This window comes from Prinia subflava, chromosome 1 (assembly GCF_021018805.1).
Source record: "Prinia subflava isolate CZ2003 ecotype Zambia chromosome 1, Cam_Psub_1.2, whole genome shotgun sequence".
NCBI lineage: Eukaryota > Metazoa > Chordata > Aves > Passeriformes > Cisticolidae > Prinia > Prinia subflava.
In genome coordinates, this window is record NC_086247.1 from 150459765 (window position 1) to 150483534 (window position 23770).

Here is a 23770-nt window from a genome sequence, read left to right on the forward strand (position 1 = left end):
TGCAATGATGACGTTTGCTTAATGTTGATGGGGAATTTGTATTCTTTCAATATGTACAAACTGATAGACAAATGAAATAAATTTTCCTTTAGCTCTGAGTGAGAATGGGTATTTCTGGAGTGGGATTCCTCTGGCCTGCCTTGAGGCTCAGGATGAGATGAATGAGCTGAGTATTTGTATTTCTAGACTTTAACCAAAGGACTTCATTGAATTTCAGACACTGAACTTTCAGAAGTCTGAAGCAAACTGGGAAGAATCCTCTGTGAATTTTGCCTTCAACTCAATGCCCAAACAGGTGCACAGCAACGTTTGTGTTCACAAATATTTTACATGTCACTAGGCTTTGATTTCTGCATTTGAAAATGTAGCACTGTGGTGTTACACCCCATAAAAACACACAGATACACCGGGCCCACACCAAGAAAAAGGTTTCAATACAAAAAATTGACAATAACTGTTAGGAGAGTGTTTCTCTTATGCCAATCATGTTGATTTAGTACAGGATTAGTAACATTTAGAGCTGTCCATCCCCCCTAAAACCATTTTGTGTTAACAGAAAGAAATGAATCTTGCCAGGAGGGTAGAGAATCCCCGTAATCTTGGCATCAATCACTCAATTCATCCACTCCAGTCACTGAGAAAAGTCAAAAACTTGCAAAGCTTAAACCCAGCATAGAGAATTGTTAATATTTATCTCCCACTTCACATCCCTGTTACGTCACTTCTGTGCAAAAAGATAAATGCTTCAAATCAGCAGCTGAGAGGAGAAAGAGAAATCAAAAAGAAGGTGAAAGATGCTAAGAGAGGCTGAAGAAGTGAGATCTGGCTCTTGCTTTGCAACATGAACTCTTGTTCTTTATATCACTCTGCTCTGCACACCCTGAGTCTGGCAGTGTTTGTAAGTAATTGCATAAAAAAAAAAAAAGCTTTTACTTCATTGTGTTTCAATAATTGTTCATTTCCTTGCAGGAGCAGATGGTCAGATACAGCTTTCTTTTTATTTTTTTTTTTATGAGTCTCTTTTCTCTCTGTTTGCTTTGGATTCCAGTTAAACAAGGCAAGATGCAATGAAAAGTGTGAACAGCAGCAGAAGGGACCCACGTTACAGGATCTTTGTATCAGTTTTTTTCTCTTCTTTCTTATGACACACTCAGTAAAGAGAAACACATAATTGGCAGAAACTCTTATTTTGTGTGTGTGGGCTTTGAAAGACAGTGACAAAGAAGAAAAAACTGGAGGAGGGCTGTTACACCAGAGGAGCTGAGTTTTGATAGTTTTTTTTCATTTCAGATTATGCAGGTTTTTTGTTACAATTTCACCTGTCTTGGTGGTAGAATTGATATTATTTGGTATGTGAGCAGCTGAGGTGCTGCAGGTGACAAAAGACTGGGACCAGCAGGGATGTTTAGGGCAGATTTAGAAAGATCCAAAGCCATTAAAAAGCTTGGAGGGCTTGGTGAGATCTCACTTTGGACAGAGATTGGCAAACCAAGATCCAGGATCACACCAGGATCAGGAAAGGTTTGTGCCAATCAGGGGCAGGATATTATCTTTGCTTTTGAGAATAATCACCTTTTCAGCATCTTCCTTTTATGATGCCTCCTGTACATCCTTTCTTCTTTCCTGGGAAACTCTTCCCTGAGGGACATTTCATAGGGGGTGGCACAGCAGCTTGTTTTTTTTTAATTCATTGAGGAAAATAAACCACCATGAAATGACCAAACAGACTTTTTACTGATGTGAAACAAGAGATTCCTTTTTATCACCTATGTGACAAACCCACTTCCCTGTAGTGGGAGTAGATAAGTGTGATTGCTCCTAAGTAAAATATCAGGATTCAGGGCTAATGGTGAAAAATATGCAAGTCTCTGTGAGAACCTGCCTCATTCACCCAAGAGAAACAGAATTTTCTTCTACAAAGTTGGGTTGCTTATTATATTGTTATATTGATCAAGAAATATATACATATATAATATATATTATATATATAGATATATAGATAAATGTATATATAAAATAAATATATATAAATATAATTAAAACCAAGTCTATGTGTTAGTGTATAATGAAAATCTGCTAGCATTTGTTGCATATTAGAGGACAGATAAACAGCCCTCATTTGAGTATAAAATGGTGGAAAAGCAGCTCTCTGTTTTTGTGGTGTAATTTGTTCACATGCTTTCTCTGGAATATGTAAACTCAACTCCTGGAGACGTTTGGGAATCTTAAGAGACTGACTCTCATCTCCTTAAACTGGGGGTCTGCTAGAGGTAATTAAGTGCTTTGGGGTGATAAATATATCTAAAACACAGCCTGGGAGTGAAATAAATATTTTAGTTTATTTAACCTGAGGTTCTGTCATTTCAGATCTGCACTGCTCAGGCAGTGGCAAGTGCTGACTTGAAAATAAACTGTGGCAGCTCCTCTTGAAGGAAGAGGCAACAATTTAAATATCTGGTACTTGATCAGCCTCATCTTTTTATTTGAAATCCATGTGCTAAATAAAGCGTTTTTACAATCTGGAGACTTAGAAAGTAAAAGAAGAAAAAAGGGTTTTCCTGGACTTTCCTGGACTGCTGAATGAGCCAAACAATCTTTACTCTTGCCATGAACATTTCAGAGAGCAAAGAGAGTTTTGACAGGCAAAACCCAGCAATCCTCTTTGCCAGGGGAAATAATTTAGAATAGTGCAAATGGGTGCATTTCCTCCTGCTGAGGTTTTTCTGGGCACAGCTCACTGAACCAAGAGAACGTTGTAAAAGAGATTTTCAGTAAATGGTTTGACTGTTTTTGTTACTGACTAATAGAGCTGCTTCTTGCAATAGCTGTCAAACACCGTGGTCAAGGAGTTTTCCTGCAGTCACTGTGCAGGGTGAGGAAAAGGGGGGAAGGAATATATGTTGGAAAAGAGGGAATATATGAAGGGAAAGAGACATCAAGACAGCAAAAGCTTTTCAAGACAGATGCCAATTTTCTGTAATTCTGCCTGACATTGCATTTCTCAGTGAGGAGACATTGAGAGTCTCCCTAGACCCCCTGGTTTTTCTGATCTGGACATCCCTGGGGCATCCCACACCTCAGATCTCCTCCTCCTGGGGCAGGGCAGAGTCTGTGCTCTGCCCCATCCATCCATCCATCCATCCATCCATCCATCCATCCATCCATCCATCCATCCATCCATCCATCCATCCATCCATCCATCCATCCATCCCTCCATCCATCCATCCATCCATCCATCCATCCACACTCATCCTCCTCTCACACACACCAAGCTTCACTCAGCCTGCAGAAGGAGCCCTGCTTTCCACTGCTGCCTTAAACTGATCCATGGCACTGCTGTCTGCAAATTTGGCAGGAAAGCCACATCCTCCTAAAAGTGCAGAAAATGTGAAGCAGATGATCTTGCAGGGCGTACATGTGGAGATAATGACATTTTTTAACTACCAGGGCACAAACCCCAGAAAAACAAATGCTGTGTAATTAGCCCAGTGCTCTCCAGCAGCCTGAGAGCCTCAAATTTTTGGTCAATATGCAGTTCAAATGCTCTGCAGGCCAACATGGGACATGGACATTGCCATGGAGAGGAAACACCAGCTTATTGGAAAGGATACGATCTGCCCTCTGAATGAACTAAAAGACAAGGAGTTATTTTCCAAATTCCCTGAATATTAATCTTCTCTGGGTGGAAGAAAAACTGAGCCATATGCCAGCCACCTGTTCACCATGCAAGTCTCATCCTGGGTTTGTTTTCTGTTTTGTCTCCCTGTTTTTATGCCTATATTCACACATTCAGAGCACACCAGCACCAGTGGCCAGGGCTAGAGCTAAAATCAGAGTGTCTCTGGTCACAGCTGATCTTTTGGGATTGGGGACAGGGGCTGAGGCTGGACAAGGCACATCTTTTTTTAATTTGTGTGAAATAGTCCTGTGCACTCCTGCCTGGTGGGTGCATCCTCAGCAGTCTGGGTGTAACAGCCTGGGCAGGTTTTATCCTTTGCTGCCCAAAGTTCTCAGGATGCCTTCAATGGTTCCCATATAAGTCTGAATGAGGGCTAAACAACTGAATGTTTCCTGCTATTAAAACCCTGGGTGTCAATTTTATTTCTTTACACCATCACACCAAACCAACAAATGCTTTGGTGCAGAGCCCTTTTCTTTCCCCAATAAAGGAGTTTTGCCTCCCACCCTGTGTAAAGAAAGGCAGATGGCAGAAGGGAGAGAACAGATTCCCTCCTCTTGGAGTGAAGAGCTCCTTCAGGAGACAGTTTTGCAGGAATTGTCTGTGATTTCATGATGCTGCTTCTTTGGAGGTTGGCAGGGGTTTGTCTGTGCACAGGTTCTGCAGAATTTCCTGCAGCTCTGAGCCCTTCACTGGTAAGAAAATGAGCCTGAGCAGGTGCAGTGTGTCTTTCTGGGCCAGATTTTACAGGGTCTAGCTAAATCTAGGGTGTAAATGAGCCCTGCACTAAAACTCAGGCCCTAGCAAAGAGATCTTTTATTATGAATATAGCCAGAGGAATTTATAAACTTTCCAGTACAGAGCTGTAACTACCAGAGTTTGTGCCTGCTTGTGCAGAGACTGTGGCAGCCTTTGGATGGAAACCCTTAGCTCTGTTCTGTGTCCTTAAACCAGCCCTGTTAGATGCAAAAATGGGTCTGGTGCCTGATGAGATCCCATCCAACCCCTGCTAACTAATCCCCCAAAACTCCTCTCCCTGTAGGTTGCTGGAAATGTCCACCCAGAATGTGATTTTATGGTAGAGCTGAAGAAAAAGGAGGCTGAATGTCTGGAAGCCCCCCAAGAGCACGGGAATGCAACATCAGCAGGTAAATATCCATGTGTGAGGGGTGGAGGGAGGGAGAGGGAAGGGAGCAGAGTCAGGACATGGCCAGGCTGCCAAAGCACGTGAGGATTTTATTTATGGTCCCACGTGCTGTTGCCTTCTCAGCTCTCCTTCCATCTACTCCCATTCCTCCTCATCCTTCTCTTTTTTCCAGAGTCTTTCACATTTAACCATGGACAGTCAATTTATCAGAGTGAATCCTTGTGCCCTCGTCCCATTCCTTGGCATCATGCTTGCTTGTTTGTGAGGCTGTGTTGGTCTTTAAAAATAGGGCAACCCCTGAACAATTACAGTGATCTGATCTTTCTTCCACCATCACTCTTCACTTATTGAATTCTTTCTAAAAACTCACCTCAGTCTAACACAGGGGTCTAACTAAAGCAGATTAAATAGCACTCTGGGGGTGTTTATTTCTCATAATAAAAACTGTGGCTAAACTATTTTTATAAGATATGGAAGGGGTGGAGTGGCAAAGTTTAAAAAGGTTTGGGGTTTTATTTTGCTCAAATTTAACCGTGCTTAAAAATATATTTCTCTTTCTGTCTGAGGTTGCAAGAGAACTTGGGACAAATTGCTGTGCTGGCCAGAGGCAGATGCTGGAGAGATTCTTGCCTTACCATGTCCAAACATCCTCTTTCACTTCATGAAGGAGCCAGGTGATGCCCTACCATGGTTACTCCTGTTGTGTGTCTGAAAGAGCATTTCTAAAATGGGAGGGTGAAAGAGCATTTCATGTTCCCATGAGCTGGATCAGAGAAAAGATTTTGGGAGGATCTGAGGGGCCTTAGCAGCTCTTCTCATATTTTAAGGGTTGTCCATAACCGGATTTGATTTCCATGGTCTCTGATGAGGCCCTGGATCACAAATGTACTGAGGTACCGGGGTGATTCCACTGTTTCCATGTGCTTTGGGATCTGTTTGCTGTGTGGAGTTTCCTACAAAGCTCATCTGGAGGCTGTCTAGGTCAGAGCTTAAGCTTGGGGCTTCTTGAGATTTCTGCTGTGATTGGTGTGGGATGAAATGAAAGGCAGAGGAATGAACAACGTGATTGTTCTTCAAGGCCAAGGCTGCAGACACAAAGCAGAATTTAGGCCTTGGAGCAGCACATGTGTTGCAAAACTGCAAACGAGTGCCTTTGTGCCTGCTTCCCCTCTGGGTGAGCCCACAAGGAGAAAACCACCTTCCAGGAAAGACCTGCATTTGGCAGCTCCACAAGAAAAAGAAACTGCAAAGCCCCACCTCTGCCACGTCCAACACATGCTGGTTATAAAGGAGGGATAAGGAAAATCCCTTTCATCTGTGCAGATTCATTTCCTGCCCTGGGATTCTCGAATTCTCCTTCATCTGACTCATAAATCTTTTTTTTTTATGGAAGCCTGCTGTTCTCGTGGAGGGGGCTGCTCATCCCAGCTTCTGATCTGCTAGGGAAGAGCAAGCCCCAGGGGAGGTGGGAATGGGAAGGGATGTGACAGAAGGGGGAGTGCTGTGCAGAGCAGAAATTTATGGAGCAGTGCTTCCCAACCCTCTCCAATGTGCCTGATAAAATTCCTTCCTCAGTCCTTCCCACCTCTACCCCATCGCCTTTGCTCTCTCCCTTCTTCCCATTGTTTGTCTATAAATAAAATACAAAGTTTTCTATCTGATGACCTGAATGTGCACAGGAATATTGTCCTACCAGCACTGTAAGATGTTAATGATCCTCTTTTCCTGGTACAACTTTGTACCAGCCAGAGGTCTTCCCCTGGTTTTTATTTCCCATATAATCTGGCCCTTCATTGAGAAAATCAAATACTTGTTTTTCAGCTGGGCTGATAAAAAGAAACTGCACAAAAAAGGGCTGGTCTGACCCATTCCCTCCCTACCATGTGGCCTGTCCAGTAGAGGATGAGATTCCTCTTGAAGAAGTAAGTTTAATTACATAAATATATGTGAGTGGTGTGCTGATATTATACTATTCCCTTCTATTCCTGAAAATCACTTTAGAGGGAAAACCAGAAGAAGCTGATTTTTTTTCTAAGTATGGGATATAATTCCAATTTTTATTGTGGCCACCTATTTTGTAAGATAACTAAGAACGTTTTATTATTCAAGTATAACAATAATAAAGCCAGCTGCAAATTCACAAGGATAACAGACAAAAATGTATCACAAAATTTTCATAAAACTTGTATTAAGACGTTTCAGTCATATCAGTCAGCAAGATGAATTTGTAGTATCACAGAAACTGTACAGAAAATGTGCTACTAAAAGACCACTCCTCCAAATTTAGCAATATCTAAGGACAAGAGAGGTTTGGGGTGTCCGATCCTGCATGAAATATCAATTCAACAATGACAAAAATGTCCCAGAATCTCTGTAATCTCTGTAATGCAGATCAGAATTTGACCTATTTCTTCAGCCAGATTTTCATTGTTGGTGATATCTCGAGGTTACATGCACAGGGACAATATAGTGCTGCACCCTTAATTAGTAAGGATAAAAACATGGTTCATATCACCATGGGGAGATTTTGCACAGGGTGCGCAGAGCAGCTGTGGCTGCCCCTGGATCCCTGGAAGTGTCCAAGGCAAGGCTGGACAGGGCTTGGAGCAACCTGGGATGGTGGAAGGTGTCCCTGCCATGGCAGGGAGTGGCACTGGATGTTCTTTAAGATCCCTTCCAACAATTTACCAAGAGGAAACTCCTCAGTTATTCATTTATCCACTTAAGGAGTTGATTTTTTTTCTGTTTTACACATCTGATTTGTTGCCAGCTATGGTCAGCCTAGCACAGTTTTGGTGTTTCTCACAGAGTGGTGCATCCAGACTTCCTGGCAAGCTTTGGAGCTCTGAGGTACTTCTGCGAGCTCTGGCTGGAATCGTGCATAGTCAGGGATTTGGGTACCTGTATACTGCTCACAGTTCATCCACTAGACAAAAAAAGCCCCATTATGCCTGATTACCACCCCATTTAACTTCATCAATGTCAAAAAAAAAAAAAAAAAGAAATCAACTGTGAAAGTTGGAGCTGATCTCTGCACTATGGATCTGTGCTTTGGTCAGGATCAGGTGGGAATTTTCTCCCTGGAAATTTCCCCCTGGACAGTAACTGTCCCCACTTACTGCATTCACACTGAGGGATGCTCTCAGAAAGGCTAATCTGGTTTCTTATGGATAAAACTGAGCTGGAAGGCAAATTCAGGCTGCAGCTGCTGTGCTCTGAGCAGTAATAACAGTTCAGCCCATGGGGTTTGACTGGGGATAATCATAAACCTGCACACCTTGGCACAAAAAGTTTCACTCTACTAATCCAGGAGTTGGAAGTAGGTGATATTTAAGGTCCCTTCCAACCCAAATCAGTCAAAGATTTATGATTCTATGGCCTGCTCTTTCTAAGGCAGGTGTAGTGATAGATCCTTTTTGTTGGTCACAGAAATCAACAAGGTCTCATTTTTCCAAAGACTTGGATTGTCTTCTGAGAGTGTTTTCCTTCATTAATTATAAAAGAACAAGGATGAGAAAAAAAACAAGATTGTATTAATAATTAAACAGATCAGACCTGTGGTAAGGCTCTTCTCCTTCTACCACAGACTCATATTTAGGCAGCTAATTTTCAAGCACCTAAATAAATTAAATAAACCCATTCTTGATGTCGGTCTTGATAATGTCTAAAGTTGCACTCAGGGCTCAAAATGAGCATCTCCCCTTCCCCATGTGAACTGTAGGAATGAAGATTTTAGGTTATAAAAGCACTGGAATGGGACCCAAGAGACAGATCATGTTAGAACAGAGTTAGATTTGCAGCCTAGAGCTTTTTCATTCTGTTTTTTGCTTTCATCTGTGATTGCTGAAGTCAACTTATCCTCACTCAGGGATCGTGTCTGATGGAGGAGCCACTTAAATTGGAATGGATTTTGACTGGCACTCCAACTGAGCAGCAGTTGAGTTTGGCAGCAAGAAAAACAGGGGAAAAAACAACCCCAGAAAAAAACCCCAAAAACACCACAACAGAATAAAAATTGAAAGGAGGAATAGACAGCAAAAATGGAAATAAGGAAGCAGAGAGTAGGAAAGTGGAGAAAAATAGAGAAAGGCTGACAGAATTCTGTATTTGTCATGCTGCCAGCAGCATTGTCCTGCTACTGCTGGGGAGAAAACGTGGTATAAAATGCAGCATTTTTAAAAATTGCATAAGATTTTTAACACCGCCTTTCTGAAAGACTGGTGGTGGGTTTTTATGTTTTTATGAATGAGGTTCAAACTACCCCAATCAATACATGTTTCAGCATCAGATTGGGCTGTATCCACACAACTGTGGAATGGGACTACATAAAAGAAACATAATGAGTGATTCAAGTGGAATTTTGCTGTGGGATTCAAAGAGGGGGAAAAAAGAAAAGCAAAACTGACAGAATCAGTAAAAAAGCTGTCATTTAACAGGAACTTGCATGACAAATCATTCTCTTCTCTTACAGCAATCCTACTTTTCTACTATCAAGATCATCTACACTGTGGGCTACAGCGTGTCCATCACCTCCCTCATCATTGCCGTGACAGTTCTGATTGCATTCAGGTAAAAGTGTCCTCTAACCTCGACTCTTTTCACAGTTCTTAATTTCTTAGACTGTAGAGGAAAACATTAGACATAACAAAATAATATAAATAGAAATTCAGGTGAATAAAAATTAAAAAAACCCAGCCATGTTGGTTAAATAATATGAAACTGAAGCTGGAAATAAAAAGGCATGAGAAAGAGCCAGGAATATGAAGATTCAGATCTGGGAAATAAACCCTGGCTGTCTCTTAGCAAAACTCAGAAACTCACTTCAATCCTGAAGAACCAACAGAAAAATTTACTTGCTTTAGACTGGAATGAAGATTTTTTTCATAAACTATGTGTGTCTGCCTGTTATGGCTCCAGGGAATTTTTAATAAGAATATACACAAAGGACTTCATTCTGAATGAATGCTCCTGTGGCACTGTATAGAGTACTATTGAAAAATTTACCACTAAAGTCATGTTTTAAAGTTAGTCTCAGAATTTGGTCACATTTGGTGAGAATTCTTTCTTACTGAGTTATCCATCAATTCGGTATTTTCAGGTCTAATTTATAGTACTTAAAGTATTTTGTCATTTAATGTAGATTTAATGTTTTTCACCAAGTGGGATTTATTTTATTAATTTTTTGGTTTTTTCTTATATTTCTGTGTAACAAAAAAAAAAAAAAAAAAAAAGAGAGAGAGAGAGAGAAAAGGCAGGAATTTTATTATTATGCTGTGAGAATCAGGGTTCTCTTGGGAAAGTTTCTTGACCTCTGCTGGTTCCTAGTTCATGTCTGGAAGCCACCAGATATGTTTATTGACATCCACTCTGACCTCAGGAAAAGAAACCAGCCCGAATGAGGGGAAAGAAAGAAACAATGGACATGAGGAGACGTAGTAATAGGGAGGAAAAAGTCATAATGAACAATGGGGTTGACATTTGAGGTCGGCAATAAAATTCTGCACACTCCAGGTGAACTTTCAGATTAAGTGACCCTCTGATTAATTCCATCCTCTGGGCCTGGATGGAATTCAGCTTCCAGTTGAAGTTTTTTGATTATTAACTAAAGTTCTCATCTCCAAATGAAAACATGAAGCTGTATAATGCCCTCAAAAATCTGTATTTAATAACAGTAAAATATTAACCTTAGTTAACTGGGAATTTAAGGTAGATGTGTTGAATTTAAAGTAGATGTGCCAAGTTGCTTTAAAGCTCTTCTGTGCTTTTACTTAATCCATCAAAATAACTTTGGCAAAGTAAGGAAAAAACCCTATAATTCTGATTAACAAGGAAAGAGATTAAGATGTAGGCTATGGCTGATTTCCTTCACATGAGGAAGTTTTCTGCCTCTCTCTGAAAGAGCTCAGTGGATCAAAATGTTCTTCCTAAATGTGTCTGGAAGTACCTGAGATAAAACAGGGGCTTATTGTTTATTTTAATTACTGAAGCACAAGAATGTTAATTACCTCAGAGGGACCTCTCTTCTTTTCTTCCAGGAGGCTTCGCTGTCCCAGGAATTATATCCACGTTCAGCTCTTTTTTACATTCATCCTAAAGGCTATTGCCATTTTCATTAAGGATGCTGTCCTTTTCCAGGAGGAGGGCATTGATCACTGCAGCTTCTCTATAGTAAGCACATGAAAAGCAGGATATTGTGGTCTTTGATGTTTTTAGCTACCATTTATTTATGCTTTCACTTTTCATGCCTCTTTTTTACTACTTAACGTGTGGGTTTTTTTTTTTCCTTCTAACCTGGTAATGAAAATTACATGATTGTTTTATTCAGTATATTTTACTTCCATAAATGTGCACAATATGCCCACCATGTTCTTAAAGCATCAATTTGTGATGTTGCAGTACTCTAAATGAAATCTGGACTTTCACATAGCAACAAAGTAGTATCATTACACTGTTATGCTTCAGTAATCTGAAGCCTAAAACTGAAGATCTCTGAGTACAACAAAGAACAACTTTTAAAGCTTATTCTTCTGGAAAAGTTGGATTTCCTGTTCTGGTGGGAAGCTCTGATCTGTAAACCACAAAGCACTCAAGGTACCAGGCAGTGAACTTAGGGCTCATCCAGCCCCAGATCTTGGCAATGGTTTTCAAGCAGAGGTTGATGGGATGGTTCTGCACTGCTCACAGCCACACAGAATTTTAGAGCCGAGCATAAGGAGAAAAATGGGTCCTTGAACCTTTATTCAAGGAACATTTGACACTGAAGGTACATTCCAGGCAGTGGATTTGTGAGAGAACTCACATGCTTGGGAGCCCAAGCTGCATTTCTAACAGAGATATAAAGTGAAATGCAGTGGAAATTCCAAGGTACTGGGATGGCTGAAGCCTTACTACTCAGAAATTCATTTTACTTTGAAGCTCTTATCGTGATTTTAAGAGAGACAGGACCACTGAGAGATATTTTAAAGCATGATTTATTGCTCTTATGTTCTAGAGTTTCATAGAAGGGTGAGAACGTCTCCACTGCATGAGTAGGAAGTTGGCAGTCTGTGGTCAGTAGTCACAAGATCTCCAGTTACAAAGCCTTTTAAAGATTTATTAGCCAATAAACCACTGCCACAAAGTTTGTTACTATTTTCACACCAATAGCTAATTATTTTGTTCTACATGTTTGCCGCAGGGCAGATTTTCTTAACCAATCATATAACGACACACAAACTTACAGGAATACACCTTAAAACTTCTTACTACCTTTATAACTATATTTATATCCTAAACTTTAAACTCTAAAACTTTCCACTACCTGGCTTGACATATTTCTGCTTAAACTACAAATCCACATTTTTGCTTTTGGTCTCTAAATCTGGAAGCCTCTTCCAAGGTCTCAGGTCAAACCCTTTATTCATTTCTAAGTCTGAAGCTGTAGGCACAAGGTTTTGAGAATTTTCCATGCCTTGATTTCCCACAGCTCTCAGTTTAAACAACAGTTAATGGGGAGATCTTTTTCTTGGTAGAACTCAGCCAACATTACAGCTGTCTACTCTGTGGTCAAATCAAAGAGATGTATCTCCAAGCCGTGCCTAAAGTGACTTTCCTGTTCCCCAGACTGAATGCAAGATCTCCGTGGTTTTCTGTCACTACTTCATGATGACCAATTTCATGTGGCTGCTGGTGGAGGCTCTCTACCTGAACTGCCTGCTGCTCTCGTCCCTTTCTCATGGAAGAAGATATTTTTGGTGGCTGGTTCTCTTTGGCTGGGGTAGGTATGGATTTTACAGGAAATTGGCAAAAGGCAAGGTGTCAAACCGGGCCTTGCACCCTGGAGAAGATAAGGCTTCACAAAGACCACAGAGCAGCTTCCAGGGGGTACAGGAAATCTGGAGAGGGACATTTCCCAAGGAATGGAGTGGTGCAGCATGGAAATTCTGTGCTGTGAGGGTGGTGAGACCTTGGCACAGGCTGCCCAGGGAGTCTGTGTACTCCCCATGCCTGGAAGTGTTCAAGGCCAGGTTGGATGGGGATCTGAGCAACCTGGGACAGTGGAAGGTGTCCCTGTGGTTGGAACCAGGTGATTTTTAAGGTGGCTTCTCCCCCAAGCCATTCTGTGACTCTATGACTCTGTGACTCCATGATTCCATGATTCCATGGTTCCATGATTCTGTGACTCTGTAACTCTGTGGTTATACAATTCTGTGATTCTGTGATTCTATGACTATGATTCTTTGATTTCTACAATTTTATGACTCTGTGATCCCATGATCCATTCCCATTAAAAGTACTGGATGTGGAACCAGATTGATCTAACTGAAGCACCTAACTGGGGCATTACTTCCATTTTATTTTTATGTGAATACTAGAGAGAAGCAATCAAATCTTTTATGGCAATACAGCTCTATGACTCTATGATTCTATGATCCTGTGATTCTGTGATTCTATGATTCTATGATTCTATGATTCTATGATTCTATGATTCTATGATTTTATGACTCTATGAACCTATGATTCCGTGATTTTATGACTCTATGATTCCATGATTCCATGATCCATTCCCATTAAAAGTACTGGATGTGGAACCCAACTGATCTAACTGAAGTGCCTAACCTGGGCATTGCTTCCATTTTATTTTTATGTGAATACTAGCAAGAAGTAATGAAGTTTTTATGGCAATAAAGCTCCTGTGACAGGGGTGTAAAATCAAGTATTTGAGGATGCACAAGGAGACATCCAGTCTTAACCTTCTTCACCCCACTGAAAACACAACTGCATCTAAGGAGTTATCACAAACACCAGAGCTCAACGTGCCTTGCTCCTGTTTGTGCAAAACAGATACACAGCTTGGGAAAGGGAATTGTTTTTTTCTAAGCAGGAACTCTTTTATTCCTGATATTTCTCCAGCCCATCTTTTCCACTGAGCTATCATAGGAATGAAGAAACTCTGTCCACCAATTAACAGGACAGGCAGTGAAACAGCAACATCCCCCCTCTGACTTTGTTGTTGTCTGGGATAAATGGAATTGTTCACACTTAGAAATCTGAAACCAAGTCAGTGTCCCCAGAGAGTTGCTGTGGGAAGGAAAAAACAGAGAACTCCTCTATGGCAGGTGAATGCACTTGGCCAGAGGAATTTTTTGTTGGTTCAGGGAGAGAAATCCATGCCTGCTGCCACCAAAGGTTAAGGTAGGGTTGACAACTCAGCAAACAAAATCACTTTTTGTGTCTTAGGGATTGTGTTTAAAACAATTCCTCTTGCAGAAAATGGCCCCAAAAGATAATTCCAGCTCTCAAAAATGAGTGATCTGTATCACTGAATCAGAGTTTCAGTGGACAAGGCTTGGATTAATTATACCTTATTTTAAAATGTCTGGCAGGTTTTCCAACACTTTTCACCCTTATATGGATATTGACAAAATTCTACTTTGAAGACACTGCGTAAGTCATTGTTTGACACATTATTCTATATTCTTGGGTTATATTTTTAATTGATTGCAGTGATTATATACATCCCTTTTTCTAAACTTACTGTCATGTTCACAGATGCTGGGATATTAATCAAGGCTCTCCTTATTGGTGGCTAATCAAAGGACCAATTATAATTTCTGTGGGGGTAGGTACTTCTGAGTTTGCTGATATTACTTAGAAATAAAAAAGAATTTGTATTAAAATTGGGTTGCTGTTTGCTGAGTTATAGGAAGGGGAATGGTGAATTTTTACTGTTAACTGCCTGTGTCCAATGCAAATTAAACAGTTTGTCTTTCAAACAAAATTAAACTTTCCCAGAATTGTCAGTTTATTTGAAATTAATAGCGAGTGGACTGAACCCTCCTTATAATATTTGAAAACAAAATTTTAGCAAAAAATTTAGCCAGACTCAGCCATAAATTTTTAATACCAGACTTTCAAGGGCAATAGATTTCTCTTCAGAGCTGACAACTGTTAACAGCTCTTGAGCCTGGCATTTATTGAATAAACTGATGGGTTTTAAATGATTATCATAGATGATTAGTGCCACAAATCATCAAACCCATGCAGTGTTTGAGCAAGCAGTCAATGGATGACCTTAAGGCCAGCTATAAAAATTTAACTGGAGAACTGATGCATGCAAATGAGGGATGTGGAATCACAGAATGCTTTGGGTTGGAATAGACCTTAAAGATACACATGAACCATGTGAGTGAAGAATCTCAAGCTGAATTCTGGTCAGAGCTCTCTGTGTTTTAATGAAATATTTCATGTCCTTCTACCTCCCTTATTTCTTCTGCTGGAATGCACATAGATCATCACTAATGGATAGAATGAGGTTGGACTTTCTGGTAAAATGAGGACATTTTTAGGCAAAATTAAACCTCCAGCCTCACCTAAGGAAGAGCTGGTGTGTACAGACACTCAAAAAATGCACAGGGAGAATCCCTCTGATCTTAGAAAACTGAGCAGCATCACAGACTTTGCATAAAGCTGTGCCAAATTGCAACTGTAGAAGATGTGAAAGTTAGGATTGACCCTAACTGCTTTGGAGCTGAGCTAATGCTCCTCAGAGGCTCCTTCAGAGCCAACAAAGGGAAATATGCACATTTGGCAAGCCATTCACCTGATTAAAAACAAATATCTACCTTGGGAGGGGGTGACCCGCCCCCAACCCCACCTGAAGCTTTATTAACTCTCCTGGCTGGTTCTCCACTGACTGCAAAGGCAGGGTGATCACCTCTGATGGAAATATCTCATTGTGGAGGTATTCAGGCAGAAAAATTCTACTAATAATGCCCGGGGAGATCAGCCAAAATTTAATGCAATATTCGTCTCCAAGGAGAATCCAACTGATTTGAGCTATAAAAGTAAAAGAGAGTCACACAAGCTATTGATGAAGATATTTTGCTGAACAAAGTGAAATTCTCAAGTTTTCATCTTCAGCCATTTCTTCAAGCAGGAATGCAACTTATTTAAATACTCAAACACTGTAAACAGGAATAGCATTAATGACCTTACACTGAAACTGCAAAAATTACATTGCAACTAAAATAATAATAAAAAACCCCAGTAAATTTTCACTGCAAGGTTGTAAATCAAAAATTAATCTTTTCTTTTTTTCCCTCACACCCCTCAAATGTTGTGAACAGGTCAATTTTGTCCTATTTATCAACATCATCAGAATTTTGCTGAAAAAACTAGACCCTAGACAAATCAACTTCAATAATTCTTCTCAGTACAGGTAATGTACGGAGTATTTTTTTTTAAATCAATTACTTTATTAATTAAAAAAATATAATCTTTTCTAAACAGTGAAGTATTTGCTCAGTGTCACAGACAGGGTCAGTTTAACTGGTATTAAATTTTAGAATTCCCAAACTTATCCTATTCCAAAGGAAATTAGCCAAAGGGTGACACTCAAGTCATCTAATATTGGCCACTGGGATGTATTCAGATCAGCTCAGATGTCTTCGTTCCAATTAAAATCAATGGAGAGACAACAAAATTAATTGAATCAGGATTAGATTTCTTATTTAGGACAGGAACAATCACCCTCTATAGCTGCCTTTCTCTGTCTGAGAACTGTAAAGGAAGCCAGCACATTTATTTCTCTTTTATATATATTTTTATACATACTAGTTTCTTTTTCACTCAGTACTGTGGCACACTGAGTGCATTATTTTTTTACTCAGAAAATAATATTACCTTATATCTTCTCATGTCCTGTGCTAGACGTCTGTCAAGGTCAACTCTGCTTCTGATTCCTTTATTTGGAACCCATTACATTGTCTTCAACTTCCTCCCAGAATATTCCAGCCTGGGGGTTCGGCTCTACTTGGAGCTCTGCATTGGATCTTTTCAGGTAAAATTACCCCAGATCCTTCAGTTCCTTCTTACCAGTTTTTCTATTTTAGCCTCGTGTCCTCATGACAACAAGTATTGCACAAAAAACATCCTCAGATCCTGAAGCCAGTGTCTGCTCACAAACTTCCTGGTTCTTTGCTGAGATAAAATGCCTGACGAGGTGACAAATCCTACCTGGCTCTAGGCTGGCCTCTAGGATTTGCAAATACAAGGTCAAAATTTCAGAAAAGTGTGTAAACTGGATGGGGGGCCCAAAGTCAAGTGTGGAAAATCTCCCTTGCCACCAGTGCTTCTCCACCTTCCTCCCCTGACTTCACTAAAAAATTCAGGGTGATTTGGGCTGATTTAAATCATCCAGAGGCATTCAAAGTTGTAGGTCCAGCCCTCTTGCTAATTCTTAATCAAAGAATAAATTGATAATTAAACATAAACATCAAGCAGTGCCTGGGGCATGTACCAGTCCCACAGAGGCTGCTGTCCCAAGGAATGCCACATCCTTTCCACTCCTGCAGATACTGGCTCAATGCCCCCCACTGCTCTGGACTGGCACACAGGGCATGGGCAGCTCCTGGAGCTTGATGCCAACTAGAAAAACTCCTGCTCTGATGTCCCCTCCACGTGGTTTTGCTCCCTGAGGGATGAGCTGGTTTAGGGCAAATTTGGGAGGAAATCTCCAAATGGGGTCCCTCTGGAAAGCAAATTCAAGTGTCCCCCTCCCCCAACTCATCCAGGAAAAAAATTCCCAAGAGAAAAATGGAAAAACCTGTTTATTCAATGATCAAAGTGCCCACAAGCACACAAACAATAAACAATATCTAACAACAAAAGAATTCAAGGCTCACACTGCCTTGGTCCAGGTTTGATTCCCAGTCAGGGAACCAGCCTGAAAGGTGTAGTCTTGGAACCCTGGAGGCTGAAAATTTCAGGCTTTCTGTTCTAAAAAACACTGACCCTCAAGCAAGTACCACACTTGACTTGAGGCCTTGGAATAGGCTTCCAAAATTGAGTGATAGCACTGGGATTGTGAGTGTGTAGTTTGAATAGAATTGTGTGATATCACAGCGTTGAAAACTTGGAGTTTTAAGATTTTAGTATATAATAATATATAGGGTGAAAGATGGAGAACTTTGAGCGTTGTCTGGGTCCTTCTTTTTCACCTTCTTCTTTCTTCTTCTTCATGGTTTTGGGTGGTTTCTTCTAACTGTGTGAAAAAGGTCCAAATTGTGGGCCTTGGATGGTCATTATTGGGTCAAAAGTATAAATAATATAGGTGTCACCTTGTTATTGGATGATTAATACTTAAATAACCCTGGAAAGAGAGACACCTCCATTTTACCTTAATTTTCTACCTTGCTAGTTAGGGCCCACGGCTCATGAGACTGTAATCTAGATAAGAAATAATAAACACCAAATCCAAACACAAAACCGTGACTCCCGCGTGTTAATCCCGACCTTGGCACAAAAAGAATCCAGAACTGTCACAATGTAGAGCTCAATACCCAGCACAAACAGAAAGGACAATTGGGGATACAAGCCTCACAAAGTCACCCCAGGACTGGGATGGCCCCACTGGCAGGACCCAGTTCCCTTTGCTTCCCTCCCATTCCCTGTGCTGCCCCTCAGCCCAGGGAATGCCACCAAGCCTCCCCAGGGAACAGATCTCTCCCTGCTTGGTTCCATGGGATCCTTGGGCAGGGAGAACCACCAACACTCCGTGAGTTTTGTGCTGGTTTGTTCCTCTTGAGGGTTGGATCCGTTGTGTCAGTCCTGCCCAACAAACCTTGTCCATTAATCCTGACCCTCTGTACTGGGAGGAGACCTTCACTGAGTAATGAACAGTTAATGAATAATTTAACAGAATAAAAGGTTGAGGTGTTGAGACAGGATCTGGTCATGTGGGTCCTTTGATATCCTAGGATTGTCCTGGGTTTATCTCAGTTCAGGATCTTAACCAATACATTCAATAGGCCAGAATTTTATCTCACCTGGTACTCTACAAGGACACGGAATTTGACTGGAAAGCTGTGTGAGCTCCATCCTTGGATCTCCTTCTGAAGTCTCTGTTTCACTTTCTTTAGAGTTCATAAAGAATCAGCTGTCAGTGTGTTGGGCTGGAGAATGAACCACACTTTCATAATCATCAATTACATTTGTGAATTCACAGCGTGTGACTGATTTTGATGAAATGCCACCAACCAGGTGTTCATCTTTAAAGCTATTCAGCTTTATTGGAGATCCAAAAATCATCTTTTAACTTCTAGCAATCCTCCTAACCTAATTAGTGATGCTCACTAATTCACATAACACACCACCACCATGAAGTCAGACAATGCAAGTGCTTTTTCAGACTGTGTTACCCTCAAAACTTTTTCTTCTGGTCTTTTTTCAGGGGTTTATTGTGGCAGTTCTCTACTGTTTCCTGAATCAAGAGGTAAGGAAACTATATATCTTCTACAATATTGTCTTCAGTGGCAAATAAATAGTTAACAATCAGTTTCATACAAACAGTTAATCAAATCTTTCATTTTCCTATGACTGTTACGTGGGTAGCAATGTTGATGAATTTCATTTCAATTATTTTCATGGGAATGAAGCCATCTAGTGGAGAAATGAACTTTTACTACTTTGCTATTCCATCAAGTATTTTTTTATCCTTTCTGCACATTTTTGTCCTGTAGCAGGGCTTGGAAAACCCCTTCAAAGTCCAGATGTGAAAATACAACTTGCTTCAGTGATGCAGAGAGATCTCCATTTACTAAGGGTCTATGTTTAAATTGGAAAGAATTTAAATGCATACCTTTGCCCAACAGTGAAATATAATTTTTCGGTATTTTTAATGGTCTTGTGAATCATCTCAGTATTTCTTCATGTTGGTAAATGTGTTTTTCTGTTTAGAATGTTTAAGTCAGAATTTTGCTGTTGATGGGAGAGGAGTCTTTCCTTTTAACTTAGTGTCCAGGTCCATTTACACATTCTAGATACGATAATGCATCTTCAAGGAATTATACAGAAAATGTGAAAGTTTATCCTCCATATTTTAGAATATGTTGAAACTCTGGAGTTTTCCCTGTTTTTCTGACTCCAGAGTAGCTCAGATTGCTTCTTTGGAATATGGCTGGGATTCAGTTTCAGACTAACACTGCTGGATTCTGCCTGCAGCTCTTGAAAAGGAGAATCCTGTTCTGTGTATGCCCATCCTTCTTTCCAGTAAGGGCATTCCCTGGAGTGTCAAAAGTGTGTTTAGGAGGTGAATCCTGTCCTTGATCACTCCAGACTTCCTGGGCTGTATTGACTAAACCTTCATTTTCCAGTTTAAAGTTTAAAATCTATGGCTGATTAAGCTTTCAAGCAGTATTTAATCACCTAGATGCGCCATGGGCCAAACTTTCTGAATGCCATCAGAAATTTCTGAAATATTAAATGAAGTATTTTGAATTACCATTCTTAGCCTTTTGGTTGAGTTTATGGCCATGAACTACTGGCTGCTCTAATGATGCTTGTGTTTAGATAAAAATCCTGTCATTAGCTTATTAATAACCATAATCCCTTCTAACCACAGACCACAGCTCGACTTCCCAGACACACAGCACTCGAACACAGAAATTCCCTTCCTATTAAACATCTGTGGAGGCCCGTTCCTAACAAGAGTCAGATGTGACAGGAGGCTTTAGTGGGTGGCCTGGACCCACTCTGTGCTCCTGTGAACACGCCAGTACACGGCACACAGTGACACAGCTGTCAGCAGCACACAGCAAACATCTCCTGACTGCTGCTGGCCTTCCCTCCCCTTCTCAAATGGCAAAACAGCATCACTTCCCAGCCACAAATTGCTGAATACTGATTAAGAAAGCTACTGCAGATTGTCCTTTTCTAGAAGCAGATGGAACCAAGAAAACAGCCCTTAGCAACTGAGGCAGAGCAGGCAATGTGGAGAAAATACGTTTAATTGTGTAGGCTACGTTGGTGAGATTGATACTAGAATAAATATTCATAATAATATTTTTTTTAAAAAGAAGAAGGTATATTAAACAAAAAGCTGATACAATATTTTAGTAATGGAGAAAATGGTTTATAGTGAAGAAAATAGGTTTATATGGAGAAAATAGGTTTATAGACTTCAAGCTTAATACTGACAGAACTTCAGAAGTTTTCATCAGTGCAGAAAGATGGCCATGGTGAGACAGGATTCTGCTTCTCCCTATCAGCTGAAAAGGAAACTAGCTTGGACAGAGATATCTAAAACATTTATTCTTTTCTAGCCCCTCTTCCTCCTGCTTCTTTCCCGCTGGTCTGCTCCCCAGCAGTACTCAACCACAAAATATCCAAAATATCCTTTTCCTTTGTTCCTGAGGTGCAAACGGAAATCGGCCGGCGGTGGCACGGGAAGAGATCCGGGCTGGTGCCGGTGTGGAGGAGGACCAGGTGGACTGTGCCATCCAGCTCTGGGGTGAAAATGAACACATCTGTGTGCTGAGGATGGCCTCGGGCTCTGCAGGGAAAAAACCCCAACCAAACAACCAAAAAACAATCAATAAACAAATAAAATGTTATCAGACATAGCAGTTGTAGCTTATCCTGAGCAAATTGGAGTAGGATTCACTTCCACAGTTCTGACCATGGGGCTTTTTTTGCAGGACAAGCATTGCAAGAACAGCCTAAACCCTGACTGACCTTCTAAACAGGAAATAATCTTCTCAGTGATAACTCTGCACCACAGCAAACATAAAAATCACCTAATCTGGTTCATTTCTACACTTTCAGTTTCACAAAGTGCTTATGAATGGACACCAGTAGCACCCTCCAGTGACATCATAGATGACCACCTCTGGAAAACAGAATTAAATTCTAATTCAGTGGGAGCTGGAGTCTATCCAGCTTGTTCAAGCTTTGTTCCATGTTTTGATTCTGCAGACATGCAAATAAGAACCCAAAAGTCTTGCTAAATTCCAACACAACTAAAAAAGTCCTTTAGTGTTTTCTTTTCACGTTGTCTCTTTGAATCTTTTTGCTACTAAAGTTCACAATAAAACACTCTCAGGTTCTGGTGTTATTTCAGGAGTTACAGGTTAGAAAATTTCTGACAGCCAAGTAGCAGGGAAGGGAGGAGCTGGGAAGGCTCCATATGATAATCATTAAAGAAATTGTTTGCAAGGAAATGAAAAGAAAAAGCCAACTTTTGCACAGAAAGAGAATGAGACTCCCAGGAGATGGACAGGGAGACTGCTGGGAATACTGCTAAATATTTTCTTATGTGTGACTGTTTTTGCTCTTCAGTGTTGTAAAAGATTCAGAAGCTTGAAAATAAACTTGGATTCCCAGTGTTTGTACTTGAGCAGTTTTATTTTGTTTTATTTTGTTTTTGGGATTGTTTTCACAATGGTGATCCCAGCCTGTAGATTAAAAGATTGATTAAACTTTTTGATGGGAACATCAGGGCTTGGAAAGGAGTGAAGAAAGCTAAGCTGTACCAGCCAGTGAGGATCAGTACATCAGTACTCTTTGCCTTTCTCTTCTGAACATTTCAGTGAGCTGCCAAGTCTGATTAAAAACCACAAAATTCCCTTTGGTGAATGCAGGTAATTACAGCTAACCTGAAGAAATGGAATGTTGCTTCACCTAGTTTTTGTATAAAAGCTGACTGCCCAGAAGGCATTTTCCTCTTCCAATTAAAACAAAAAAAAATTATTTAAAAAAAATTATTAAAAAAAAAAAAAAAAAAAAGAGGTTTTTTTTTCCTTGTTCTTCTACCTGTGAAAATTACATCAGTGGCTGGATTCAGACCTGAGGGTGGGAGAAGGTGTTTATTTCCATTTCTGAAGTGACTCCTCATTTTACAATGTGGACCCCAAGATATTGTTTTTACTGTTTTCCTTCCATTATCCAGAAGAACTCAAAGTGATCTGGGTGGAGAGTAAGGGACTAACAGAGGGAAGCCTTCACATGGCTTTGAGTGTCCCACAGCATCCAGCTCAGGTGGAAAAGTGGCATAACTGGTAAACATGGGCTTTTTCCTGCAGAGGAATGTTTTTCAGCCTCCCAGAGATCATGGTCTGTCTCAGCTAAAATGGAGCCTGGGGTAATAACCTAGGAAAGAGAGACATTTTACCCATCTCTTCCCATAAATGTTCAGATAGAAAATTCCTTGCAGCTGCTTCATTGCTGCTGGGGTGAAAATTGGCAAATTTACTGTGAACACCATCACACTCTAAAAGTGTAAAACAAAAAGCAGTAAAAAACAAATAAAATTCCTTCTTCTGCTGAATGATTGACCGCTGTGAGGCTCAGCTGGTTTCTGGATGTGTGATGGCACTTTCTGGTCTCCCTGTCTCAAGGTGTTTTCAAGGGTCAAATTTAGACTCTTGTATGTTTTGACCATGACAAATGGATTTTCTGGATTGTGATTAGGCCCTGAAATTCTGAAATGGGGTTTCCACGTTGACTCTGACTTTAAAAGGATGGGTTGGCAACAGATATGAAGGCACATGAACACAGGGACTTCCCAGGGCTCCTGTTCTCTGCTTTTAGAGAAGTTTGGGTTGAGGGATTGACCCCAAATCCCTCTGCATCAGAAATAGCTGCTCTGCCCAAATAATTTCCATGGGCTCTGTGTCATCCATGATAGGCACAATTATTTGGTGCATTCCAGTACCTGTGGCATCTACTGTCACCTAAATACAGTTATTACACACTCAGTCTTTGTCCTTCTCCAGCCATCTCATCTTTTTCTGGCATGAAAAAGAGCAGGAATCTTGAAGATATCATTTTGTCCCTTCCTGAAATAAGCCCTACCTACCATCCAGTTAATATTTTCCTCAGGGATGGCTGAAAGTGGAAACAGAAGTGGTTAAAATCACAAGATATGACTCAAACTATTTAATTAAAGTATTAATATCAGTTATGACAAGGCATGGCATAGAGATTAGGATTGCATTACATTTTTGCTAAATTCTATATTGAATATAAAATGTTGAGCAGGATTCAAAAAAACTTATGCAATTCAGCTTTTCAGGATGGGAATTGCATTGAATTTAGATTATTTTTACTGGTTAGGAGCATGTACAGACTTATCACATAAGATTAATTTTCTACACGTTCTTGACTGTCACATGCAAGGTTTGATA

At 40.4% G+C, this 23770-nt stretch overlaps 1 protein-coding gene across 1 annotated transcript; it reads left to right on the top strand.

Moving 5' to 3' along the window:
- Positions 1-427: 427 nt before the first annotated feature.
- Positions 428-23417, top strand: GHRHR (growth hormone releasing hormone receptor). Its single transcript, XM_063421189.1, has 13 exons — positions 428-898; positions 4722-4827; positions 5393-5500; positions 6648-6748; positions 9298-9395; positions 10862-10994; positions 12429-12582; positions 14192-14252; positions 14358-14427; positions 15935-16026; positions 16518-16647; positions 19039-19080; positions 21001-23417. The coding sequence occupies exons 1-13, from the start codon at positions 842-844 to the stop codon at positions 21121-21123; spliced, it is 1275 nt and encodes a 424-aa protein (XP_063277259.1). The 5' UTR covers positions 428-841; the 3' UTR covers positions 21124-23417.
- The last annotated feature ends 353 nt before the right edge of the window (positions 23418-23770 follow it).